At 32.6% G+C, this 12,037-nt stretch overlaps 2 protein-coding genes across 5 annotated transcripts; both read left to right on the forward strand.

Moving 5' to 3' along the window:
* The first annotated feature begins 1,076 nt into the window (after window positions 1–1,076).
* Window positions 1,077–7,891, forward strand: LOC659384 (uncharacterized protein). 2 transcript variants are annotated; one of them, XM_008194585.3, is made up of 5 exons: window positions 1,077–1,537; window positions 1,595–1,928; window positions 1,982–2,988; window positions 7,253–7,611; window positions 7,659–7,891. In XM_008194585.3, exons 1-5 carry the CDS (start codon window positions 1,177–1,179, stop codon window positions 7,881–7,883), a joined length of 2,286 nt encoding a protein of 761 aa, XP_008192807.2. In that variant the 5' UTR covers window positions 1,077–1,176; the 3' UTR covers window positions 7,884–7,891. The 2 variants fall into 2 exon arrangements, with proteins under 2 accessions (XP_008192807.2, XP_015834899.2); XM_015979413.2 differs by having other exon boundaries at window positions 1,991–2,988.
* Window positions 7,892–8,212: 321 nt separating this feature from the next.
* Window positions 8,213–11,152, forward strand: LOC659456 (uncharacterized protein). Of its 3 annotated transcripts, XM_008194587.3 has the most exons (4): window positions 8,228–8,349; window positions 8,417–8,455; window positions 10,238–10,363; window positions 10,412–11,152. In XM_008194587.3, the coding sequence occupies exons 2-4, from the start codon at window positions 8,419–8,421 to the stop codon at window positions 11,107–11,109; spliced, it is 861 nt and encodes a 286-aa protein (XP_008192809.2). In that variant the 5' UTR covers window positions 8,228–8,349; window positions 8,417–8,418; the 3' UTR covers window positions 11,110–11,152. The 3 variants fall into 3 exon arrangements, with proteins under 3 accessions (XP_970853.2, XP_008192809.2, XP_008192808.2); XM_965760.4 differs by lacking the exon at window positions 8,417–8,455 and having other exon boundaries at window positions 8,213–8,349; XM_008194586.3 differs by having other exon boundaries at window positions 8,297–8,455.
* The last annotated feature ends 885 nt before the right edge of the window (window positions 11,153–12,037 follow it).

The raw sequence follows: 12,037 nt of genomic DNA on the forward strand, positions 1-12,037 counted from the left end.
AATCTTTGAAATTAGATATATTATTGAAAGAGTTGAGTTGAATTGGAAAATCAGTTCAGAGCTGCTATGAACGTATATTTAGTTAATTGATAAATCTTGATTTTGTGTTCAAAAATGTTATTTAATAAAAAAACGATTAAACGATTAAAGTTTCATAATTTACCACGATAATTATGACTTCGAAGATTAAGAACTTCACAATTATGTGGCACTGCAGAATATTGCTCATTTTCTCACTTTACCTCATTTTTATTATCCAATCTAGGTTGTCTTCCACCTTCGTCTCTATTTTTAGCAATATTGCATAAAATTGCTGTTGCAACACTAGCTATTGCATGAATAGTTAATTATGGAAGCTTTAGACAATTTTAAGCTGCTCTTATTTACGGTGCAGCTTATATTTTAAGCCATCCAGGTGCAGTTATGTTTTCATTACGTAGTAATTTTAAAAAATTAAAGATTTCGAGGTTTAAAAAAGCAAAATACTAATTAAACATATCATTATTACTGAACAAATATTTGTTTAGTTTTAATTTTTTAGAGAAAAAAAAATCAGAAACTCAAGAAAATAATTTGTACTCAATTTTTTGTTTGATATTTAAAATTTTATTTATTAAATGGGTATTTTTTAACATTCTGCCGCTCTAAGCTCGAGCCTTGTGCACGTAAAAGAAATTTGAAGAAATAAATCAACACCCACAATTAAATAAAATTGAAATAATACATTTACAATTAAGTTTACACTCGTAAAAAACAAATGCAAGTAAAATATGTTTTTACTTCCTATTACCATCCGTATTTATTAGAAAATACTTTAGTGTAAAATTAATAATGACCGGAAAATAATAATAAATTAAAATGCAAATTTTAGATAGGTATGCTACACTAAGCAAAAATGTCAACACTGTATTGCTGGTTGCAGCCTAGCGTTTTATTTTAATATGATTTTAACTAAACCACACTAAACACTACTTATAAGAGGTTAATAAACAAGTAAACATTTTTTAAAGGACATCAAAATTATGAGAATTTTGCAAAAAATAAAAACCATAAAAAAAAGAAACTCAATAGTGTTTCTCTATTACTTGCTATTGGTGTCTCTGTCAAACGACCTTGAGGTCGTCCTTGTGTTTCTAACCTCAAAATTTTTAAATAAAAACCCACGATTTCACTGAAATGGCCCTTCAAAAGAACAAGAAAGGTTCTTCCCCGTGGTTCCAGTGTGAAAAGTGTCTTATCCATGTCACGAACAAAGACATCGATAAACATTCAAATGATTGCCCCCCAAACTCAAACAGCTACAATTTCATCCAAAACCAAGTCCTTTTCGGAACCCTCGACATCAAAGTGAATGAAGAAGTTAAAGGAGTGGTTGACAAAGACAGTTTAGTGTTTTTAAGTCAAAGTGCAATTCAGTTATGTGGACTTTCAATAGGAGAATGGGGGTTATTGGAATTCGATGATTTGCCACCTGTAGCTAAAGTGGTTTGGCCCACGACTGAGAAAAGTTTAACGGGGGTTTTACTAACGAAACATGGTATTTGCCACACGTTTGAATCAATAGTAATTTTAATTATTATTATGATTGTTTCAGCTATGAAATTGTGCCAAGGGGAGGTGAATCAAAATGTTAAAGTCTCAACAATTCCGGAGCAATTATCCGAAGCTTACAGAGTTACTCTAGTGGCGTTAAATAAACCAAAATCGCTCGAATTTACCCCCGAGTTGACCAACAGGTTGCAAAAAACCTTCGCAGAGAAAATATTTTGTGTAAACAATAGACTCAGTTTAATGTTTTTTGGTAAAGTGTTAATGTTTGAAATCAAATCAATCGAAAGCGAACAACTAGCCGACGATTTTGGGAATTTGACAATAAAAGGAAGTCATTTTTATAAAATTACGACCAAGACTACCTGGACTTTATTCAGGTAACTGTTTAACACAAATTATTATTTTATCAAATGTATAAGTAAAAAATTAGTGATTACAGCGATTTTAAGGAAAAAACACTCAATAACGACCTACTCTCAACTATTGGAGGGTTGGATGACGAAATCGCAGACATAAAAGAGGCAATAAATGCGTGTTTAAGTACAAAAAAATCATACGGCCTCAAACATTGCAAATCGATTCTTTTGTATGGAAATTCCGGGACTGGTAAAACTTTACTAGCTCGAGCTATTTCCCACGAATTTAAGACACACATTATTGAAATAAATGCCTCAGATCTGTACAGCAAATACAGCGGAAATGTTGAAGAAACGATCAAAAATTTGTTCGATGAGGCAATCGAACACGCACCTACTATCATAATTTTGGACGAAATTGATATTTTATGTCCCACAAGAACGCAGAGAATGACCGATTCGGAAAAACGAGTCTCTGCAATGTTACTAAGAATGTTGGATAATTTAAACTCTAGTAGTGTTTTCCTTCTTGCTACGACAAATAAACTGGAATCGATAGATCCAGTGTTTCGCCGTTTTGGTCGCCTTGAACGTGAAATCGAAATCAGTACTCCCAACCCCAAGAACCGGCAAAAAATCCTCTCGAAATTATTATCACAAGTCACTCATAATTTATCAGAGGCGGATTTGGGCGAAATTGCGTTAAATACGCACGGTTTCGTTGGGGCTGATTTGCTCGCGTTGTGCTCCAGGGCCGGACTTATCGCCTCCAAACGCGAGGCTGAAAAAATCACTTTTGATGATTTTAAAGCGGCTTTAAAGCACGTCCGCCCAAGCGCAATGAGAGAAGTTCAAGTGGAAGTGGCAAATGTGCGTTGGGGTGATATTGGGGGGCTTCAGAATCTTAAATTGATACTCAGACAGGCTGTAGAGTGGCCTTTGAGACACCCTGAGAGTTTTCTACGACTAGGGGTGACCCCACCGAAGGGGGTTTTGATGTTCGGGCCCCCCGGATGCTCCAAAACGATGATTGCCAAGGCTTTGGCTACCGAAAGTGGGCTCAATTTTCTATCAATCAAAGGTAGGTACTTATGTAATCATATTGAATTAATTGATTTTTCTCCAAACGTCTGCTGATAAAGTACAGTCACGATCGGAAAGAATGGCCTTATAAACCGAGCTGAGCATAAATCTTCCGAGAAATAATAAAATTCAACATTTTTTCCAAAGTTTACTTTCTCGACATGGATGTTATTTACTTTTTTGGCAACGTGATATTAAAATCATTTAATTAATCAATATAAAGTAGGGAAGGAGTAATTTGATGTTTGGCTTTTGTAACTAAGATAATTTATTTTTTTATAATTAACTACAAAAAGCATTGGTAAAATAGTACATTAAAAAAAAATTTATAAGGGTTGATTTGGTACAGTTGGTAACGGTAAAAAATAATAAATAATAAATAAAGAAGAAATGCTGATTAAATCGATCGTATGTATATTCCACGCAATATCAATGAAATTTTTGAAATCTAAATATCCCTATATTTATTAAAGTACACTGTATTTAATGAGCCATAAACGACTCAAACTGATAGACTTTAATAAACGTAATATAAACGCAAAGTACATATAAAAAATTATAATAAAGTCAGATATATTTTTTACTATTTTTTATTGCAGATAGTTTATAAAATTATTGAAAGCAAAATTTTTTATCGGAAGTATTAATCCATGACAAAAATAAATGGAATTATGTATTTACTACTATTGTGTTACAAAAAGTCACTGTAAAACAGTATTAACGTCGGTCATTTTTTGTATTAAAAAAACTTACTGGAAAATGCCCTTTAAAAATTATTATCGTTTTGAAATAACCAAAGATTAATTTTTATAATTAAAGAATTAAAAAACTGGTTTTAGACAGGACTGGATCTCACACCTAATTTACTTCATAAAAATAAAAAAAATTGTTGGAAGTTAGTGTATTCTTCCTGTCCTTTAGGTACTTCTTCCTAAGTAAGAAAGACATAACATTTTTAAAATAACACTGCTTTGTAAATTTTGATTTTTATTAAATTTATTATAATAAAGAAAGCATGTTAGAGTAAATGTATAACATTACAAAAATTGTCATGCATTATTTATTTTTTTTATCGAATAAAAACAAAATTAAGTCTGTTAAAAAGATATAAATTATTGGAATGTGATTTTATTTTGTAACATTCATTATTGCTCCATTAATCGCAGACACAACTTGCCAAAAAAAAAACACGATAATTATTTTTTATAATCTCGTAATTTTTCTTATCCTCCATTCGCTCGTTAGGTTTTATGGTGCATTTTTGCTTCACTAAAAATTTGCACCAAATATTGGACTTCACGAATAGTTAGTTGGAGTGACGTCGCTGCATTATTGAGGAAAATGAATTAGTAAAAGTACAAAGTTTCAATCACTAGCTTTGATTTCAATCAGCTTAGAGATAATGTAATAGTTTACAATATTCTGTGTTCTTGAGTTCTGATTTTCCGTATAGCAGGGACTAGGCACACTTCTTATGGGAATTTAGGGACCACTCAAATTGGATAATTTTTACATCAATCGATGCATCTCAAAAAGCTGATCAAATCACATCATTGCGCCAAACGTGTAGCTTGATTAGGAACGCCAGAAATCGCGATTGAATATAAATTATTCCTATTGTTGGAGATATTAACTTCTGTCCGCTTAAATCCCTATTTCCATAAAAGTGTCTGTTCCCTATACCTGACCCCCAATCCAGTAATTGTAGTAATACCACAGTGTTGTAAATCTCGAAGATTTACAAGCTCTTTGTACTCACCGAAAATCCGCCCCAATGCTTTTCTTATGGGACAAATCAATTTCCCGCGTTCCTAATTAAGCTACACGTTTGGCGCAATGATATGATTTGTTTAGTTTTTTATGACGCATCGATTGATATAAAAATTACTCAATTTGAGTGGTCCTTAAATTCCCATAAGAAGTGTGCCTAGTCCTTTCTCATATAAATTTTGCACGTGTTTTGCCCTAAACTTTCTATTTGTTTGTATTTTGTATTTTTGCTGTCAAAGCGGACATCAACACTTGTTGCAAAAAACACGCACTTTTTTTTAACCCTATGACCCCCTTTAGCACTTTCGGATATCCTGGGGCAGTTTCCACCGACCATGATCGACTTTTCATCTTTTTTTTTTGTTGGATTTTCTCGAAATGTCAATTGTCACATTGGAAAAGTGCGGGCGCATGCGCAACGTGCGTCATTTCGAGAATTCGTCAATTGAACCTTTTTGACTAATATGAAATAGTTTCAAGTCAACATTCTTTGTTTATTTCCTCTCATTATATCACTTTTGGTGTTTTTCATCTCAACATTACCAAGGGAGGTAGAATTCAAAGAAAAGCTGAAAATGTCAGATGCAACAAAGACAGACTCTTCCTTTTATGAATCAACGTAAGGCACGCTGATGTTTATTGTAAAATTTGTAAGCATTTTGATTGGGCCGTTTGAGGTCGGCCATTAAAATTACGGAGAAAACCAATCATTGCAGTTTTTTGGATTCATTAATAAATTATGTTTTAAAATATGATTGGTCCAGTTAAGGTCGGCCATTATAATAAAGCAGAAACCAATCACTTTGAATTTTTGGACTCATTCATGAATTTATGGGAAAACTTCAAATTATAAGCAGCCAATAAATAAACCTTTTTCTTTTTTAAACGGCTTTTTTTCAGTCAAAATTGTAGCGAAAACATTAGCAGCAGCCCATTTCAATTCAATTGCCACAAGATACACGTTTATGTTGAGAGTTAGAAAGATTTATTGACACTTGTTTTCACATTTACAAAAACTCTAGCAAAAACTGTTATCATATTAGCTGTTTCAAAACTATAAAAACGCCAACGTCGGATTTTACAGAATATTTTTTTTTTTTAATTAGAGTGGTAAAATAGTTATTAATGATTAGATCTCTCATTGGAAGTATAAATTATATTAGGTATTATTTTTTTAAAGTGCATGAATAATTTATAACAGCTAATTTTGACAGAAAATGCCGTTGGCGTTTTGATAGTTTTGAAATAGCCTATTAGCCTATTTGTTTCTATGATTTCATCTCTAAAATTTTTCCAGAGGATTTTTGTTGTGATGCTGTAATGTTTAATGACATTTTTTAAAAATAAATCAAAAATTGAAATTTTGTTAAAATAACTAGGAATAAAATTGTTTAACATGTTCATAAAAAAGTTTTGCACGTGGCGGATTAATTTGGATAAAGATTTAACTCATATCCTAGTACAGTATGGTTAATATAACTTGAATGTTGCTACCCAAAACTTGTTGAGCTTTATTTATCTTTTATCAGGTCTAAGCTAGAATACTGCTCTTACATAGGGTCTACCATCTTTGCTGTTCACAATGAAAATTTTGAAAACGGTAAAATTTCGATCATTCACAAGTTCTATTAAATTTTAATATAAACCATTCTAAAATCAGACTGGACTTAAATAATTTAGCTTTTTTAATCTAGTAAGGAGTCAACCTAAATTTCTTAAGTTGTCTAAATTCATTAATTCCTTCCTACCCTACTCACTGTCAATCTATTTACTTTTTACCTTTCCACTTCTTGTACCAATATTTTTTTAATGTCGCCTAAATATTTTATGACATTACTTTAATTTAGTTGCTGAAGAGTGTGACATTAATGTCTCTCATTTTTTTAGTAAGCAAAATCTCATTTTTTGTGTTTTTTTGCTTTTTACTTGTAATTTGTCTGTTTGTTATTTTACTGTTAAACCTTCGATAACTCGAATTCATTGTGAATGCAGCTCGAAAGTCGCCAAATCCTTTTCGTTATTCGATAATTTAAAGAGTTGACTTGGATCTTGATATCCTAACATTTTTGACGAACCCGGGACTGTAATTTGCTTTTTTAAGTCGATCTTTTTCGTACCATCAACAATTTGTGTCTTGTGTACTAAATGATAAATAATAATAATTTACACTGTACGTGCGGTATGTGTGTCCTGACCTGACCTGACCTTTTACTATTGAAGCTCGACAAATAATTAACTTGTTTTCCGATTGAGATTGAGAATATAATAATGTATCCGTAAATATGGTCTTTAAATATTGTATTTTGTAATCTTGATAAAGTGGTCATTAAATAAAACACGAAACTATATAGGTAGTTGACAGCACAAAAAAATTCGTCAATCAAAAAACAAAAAATGTTTTTTTAATTACGTTGTTTTTGTATTATAATTTTAGGCGTTTGGAGAAAAAAATGTATACCTTATTAAAATAATTGTTAATTAAAATTTCACAGGGCCGGAGTTGTTTAGTAAGTGGGTGGGCGAGTCGGAAAAGGCAGTTCGGGAGGTGTTTCGCAAAGCGCGCCAAGTGGCCCCTTCTGTGATTTTTTTCGACGAAATTGATGCTTTAGGAGGCGAAAGAAGTTCAGGGTCTAGCACTAGTGTGCAAGAGAGGGTTTTGGCCCAGTTATTGACAGAGTTGGACGGGGTTTCGCCTCTAGGTGATGTCACAGTTCTGGCAGCGACAAATAGACCAGACCGTATTGACAAGGCGCTGCTAAGGCCAGGCCGTTTGGACCGGATTGTTTATGTCCCTTTGCCTGATGATGACACGAGACGAGAAATCTTTAAATTAAAACTCGGAAAAATGCCAGTCAGTTTATTGGTGTTTTGCGGGTCCAGTTTTTTATTTTTTTGTAGGTTTGTAACGTGGATGTTGAGGAATTGGTCCGTTTGACACCGGGATACTCGGGGGCTGAGGTGAATGCGGTGTGTCATGAAGCTGCGATGATGGCTTTAGAAGACAGTCTGGACGCGAGATTTGTGGAGAAAAGGCATTTTGAAAAAGCTTTGACGATAGTAAAGCCGAGGACACCGGATAGCTTAATTCAATTGTACCAAGATTATTTAAATAAAAAAATATAAATTTAAAATTGTTTTATTTGCCGCGAACACCGCGCCGGTTTAAATTAAACCAGAGAATCGATTTGCGGTTGAATGTGTATTGTGACGAAAACACAATGGATCAGTTTAGTTAAACGCTCAAGCTGAATAAATGTCTCGGAAAACTTAATTAAAATGAATAATCGGTAATTTAGAAATTTATATTTTTTTGCATTAAAACGTCATCATGCAAATTTTTATGTTGTTTTCGGCCCAATTCTTTTTCATTCAAAGTAATAAAATAGGTCAAGGGAAAAGTAAAGAATAAAAACAACTCACATTTTTTTTAACAACAGTAAAAGTCGACTACTGCATTTTTAAACATTATTTTCGTTCGAAAACAGTGAGTAATCGTACGTCAGAGACAGAAGTGCCATCAAATGTGATTAAATCGTAATTGAGATTATTATTTTTTATCAGCTGAAGTACCATCATATCTGATTAAATCGTAAGCTGATTTCTAGTCACTTAGTTTCGTAATTTCAACGTAAATTAAACAAAATCTGAATTCTTAGGAATGACCACGAAAGTTTATCGATTAGTGCTGCTGTTGGGTGAGAATTCTATCTGACTTGTATTACTGGCTGCAGCTCTTTAAGTGCCATGTTTTACGCTTTTTGTAATAACGTTGTAATGCTTTCATTAAATTTGCATTTATTCAATGGACGCAGTAGCAATATGCATGTTACGTTAAAATAAAAAAAGATAAACAATAACACTTTTTTGTTTTCATCTTATTCATTCATGTCTTGAATTTAATGAAAAACACCTGAAGAGAAAAAATTGATAAAACGAAAAAACAATTTAAAATCCAAACTACATTCTTCTTTATCAACTGAAATAAAAAACTAACAAACATTTTAATTCATTTTAAATACCAGCATTTTCCACCCAATTTGGAGATTTTTTCAATAATTTTTGTCGAAATCTTGCTAATGGCGTTTATAGATGGTAATATTGACTAATATAACAAAAAAACGATCAAAACATGTCATTTTCGATCGAGTTTATCGATTTTTATCTCAATAGTGTGGTTAAATTTTCGAAAAATGCAAGAATTGCTTCATTTTTCAACGAATTTTGAGAATTATCTGCTCGATTATCGGTTAATTTTGACGGAACTGGGTTCTGGTTAAAAAGTGCTCAAACACCCCAAAAGTCAAAATAATATACAGGTTGATTCTTAAATAGACCGACACAATTTTATCACATCTTTCCAAAAAAAAGCAGATACGGTTTGTACCATATTTACGTTTAAATTTCATAGGGGTAGAAATCCTTTAATCTGTGCCACTTACGGCGCTCCTGAGTTTAAATTAGTTGTATTGAAAAAACAAGTTCTCGTTTTTATCATGAGTATCGATAATACACAGTGATCATTGTTGCATTGATCAAGTACATTGTAATCAAATAATTATCACGCTTTCCACTAACTGTGCTAATAGTTCTTACGAACACATCACCAACGTAATACAATTTTTTTACTATTTTTTCCCATCATACCATGGATAGAATTGTGTGGAGCTATTTAAGGACCACGCAGTAGTATAAGTATGTACTAATTTTGGATCCAGTGATTTTTCCGCTGATTTTTTGAGAACTTTTGCGAAATAGTACAAAAGTAGTTTAACTTCTTCAAGGCAAAACTAAATGCTACTTTAAAATTCCTCAAAATAATAGAGTCTTTGGGTAAATAACTACGAGTAAATGAAATTTTTAACTTAGTTTAGTGCACTCATCGTTCAATTTTAATAAAATCTTGCTTAATTTTTTTATTCAGTTCAGGAATCAATTGGTATGTTTTTTGAATTTGTCGAAATATTAGTGTTTCTGATTTTTTAACAAAAAAAAAAAAAGAAAAAAACAAACAATATAACCAATTGTTCTAAAAAACTCACCCCAAAAAAAGTTATAATGTGTTTACCTACTTGAAACAACACAAAGTGATACATTTTGCCTTTGCAAAAAATAACCCTAATAGGTAGGTTGTTGTAAATTAATACGTTAGGTTTCAAAAGTAGGTAAAATGTTCAAATGGTTCTTTTTTGGCGAAAAACAACGCATTACTTATAGTAATGTTATTCAAATAAAATTATTTACAATGACTTTCAACTTAAAAAAGTAGCCAAATCGCTTCAGAATGACTCAAATCGCCTTCATTTTGCCAAAAACGATGTTCTTTATGCTAGTATGCTAGTATCATTGGAGTCAATTGATTTTAAATGCAACTGAATATCCTGCATGTTTGTTTTTGCTCGATACTCGATAGTATTGCTTGGCAATTATTTTCATTAGTACAAAACTGAAAAGCCTGAAATTGTGTTCATTCCCTCTAGGATGTTTCTTTCTCGTCGAATCAATAAACATGGACGATTTCTTCCCTGACATAAACGGTAACTTAACAAAAATCACTTGGGCCCACGCTGTGAACAACAAAACTTATCTTGCTGCATCTCTCAACAGTAAAAAAAGTTCCACCATGTTGCAAAACCAGTAATAAACACTTCCAGGTTCTGCTATAATGATGCTGGAAGCTGACGTCATTTATGGCAAAATCAATGGAAGTGGTGAGTTAATTCCCATCATGGGTCATCCACCTGCAACCCAATCCGACCTCTCCCTCGAGGAATTCCTAACAACGATTTACAATTTTAACAAGGATGAAAATAACCGAAAGGTTCGGAAAGGTGTCAAGCTGGATTTTAAATCAACGGAGGTTTTCACCAAATCTGTCGACTTTATCAAAAAACAATACAATCAGATTGATTATCCCTTGTGGATTAATGCGGATATTATTCGGGGACCTCTCAACTTTGAGACAGTTCCAGTCGACCCGAACATCTTTTTATCGACTGCCAAAGCTTTCGACAAGTCTGTGTTATCACTAGGATGGACGACAACTCGACCAACGATGGGTCTAGCGTATAATAACGCTCAAGTAAATGCGATGATTGAAGTGATAAAAGAAAATGACGTTAAACAAGAGATAACTTTTGCCGTTAGGGCGGGAATTGCGGCTCAAAGCCTCGCCGAAATGAAGCTGCTGAAGGATGAAGTAAATAATTGCACTCTGACCATTTGGTCCAGCGAAGGAGACGAAGTCGACGTTCCAAAACTAAGGGATTTGATATTTGAATACGGGATTAAGCGGGTTTATGTTGACGTGCCTAAGGATTTACGCGACCGCCTGGACTTGGGAAATAAATAATTTTGTAAATTTTCACAATAAAATGACAGATGTAAGTACGTGATTTGGTGATTCAACAAAGGGTGCTTTCCACCCCAATATCGCTTGTAAATACGTGTAATTTGTAAAGCTGCACATCTGGCTACTAATCCAACAAACTTATGAACCTTGACAAGTCTATAAATGGAAATGCGGCTGAGAAATTAATAAACGTTATATTAAAAGTTTGCGGCTTTTGCAAAAACGTGGGTTTTCATTAAAAGGTAAGGAACAAACAAAAGAAAAACCACTTTTCATGTTTTCGCTGGAATAATTACTTTAAAAGCCGGAAAGTTTTATTTTTAATTTATAATTTTCGGGGCATAATGGACGACCCAAGGAAGTCATTAATTTAATTTTGAATAAGGTAGGTATTAAATTGAATTTTTCCAACTCTGAAGAAATACTCACTCATTGTGATGTGATTTATGACTTTATTACCTTGCCTAATACAATAAATCAATTAAATCTGTTATTTTTGGTTAGCGTTTGTGTTAGAAAACCAATACAATACGAAGGTCGTGACAGTTTGTTCAAAAGGAACCTAATTTTAATATTTCAAAATTCAGCGATTCATAAAACGGTGATTGATGATGGTTTGATTTTAATATTCATGGTGTGAGTATACAAAAAAGGGGTCAATAGGACTGAGGCAAATTAAGTAATGTAAACATTTTAGTTATTTTTTGTTAAATTTAAACAAAAAATATACAACTCTTTTATTGTTGACTATGGCGATGAAAGATCTAAATTCTGAACTACAATAATACTAGTGTACAACATTAAGCCTAAGTCTGATACTGAAATCAGGGTCAGTCTATGTAGTCTAGTAGTAAACGAATAACATATTTTTATCCCAAAAACCTTAATACTTTCTTCATAAGATTTTAAATCTTGATGGGAACATTCA

This window comes from Tribolium castaneum, chromosome 9 (genome assembly GCF_031307605.1).
Source record: "Tribolium castaneum strain GA2 chromosome 9, icTriCast1.1, whole genome shotgun sequence".
Lineage (NCBI taxonomy): Eukaryota > Metazoa > Arthropoda > Insecta > Coleoptera > Tenebrionidae > Tribolium > Tribolium castaneum.

Excerpts from the sequence above, each read along its gene's own strand:
- LOC659384 (XM_008194585.3), top strand. The coding sequence starts at position 1,177 with ATGGCCCTTCAAAAGAACAAGAAAGGTTCTTCCCCGTGGTTCCAGTGT. Across the intron at positions 1,538-1,594 it reads GGTTTTACTAACGAAACATG|CTATGAAATTGTGCCAAGGG; the intron begins GTATTTGCCACA and ends TGATTGTTTCAG. Across the intron at positions 7,612-7,658 it reads TAAAACTCGGAAAAATGCCA|GTTTGTAACGTGGATGTTGA; the intron begins GTCAGTTTATTG and ends ATTTTTTTGTAG.
- LOC659456 (XM_008194587.3), top strand. The coding sequence starts at position 8,419 with ATGACCACGAAAGTTTATCGATTAGTGCTGCTGTTGG. Across the intron at positions 8,456-10,237 it reads TCGATTAGTGCTGCTGTTGG|GATGTTTCTTTCTCGTCGAA; the intron begins GTGAGAATTCTA and ends CATTCCCTCTAG. Across the intron at positions 10,364-10,411 it reads TCTTGCTGCATCTCTCAACA|GTTCTGCTATAATGATGCTG; the intron begins GTAAAAAAAGTT and ends AAACACTTCCAG.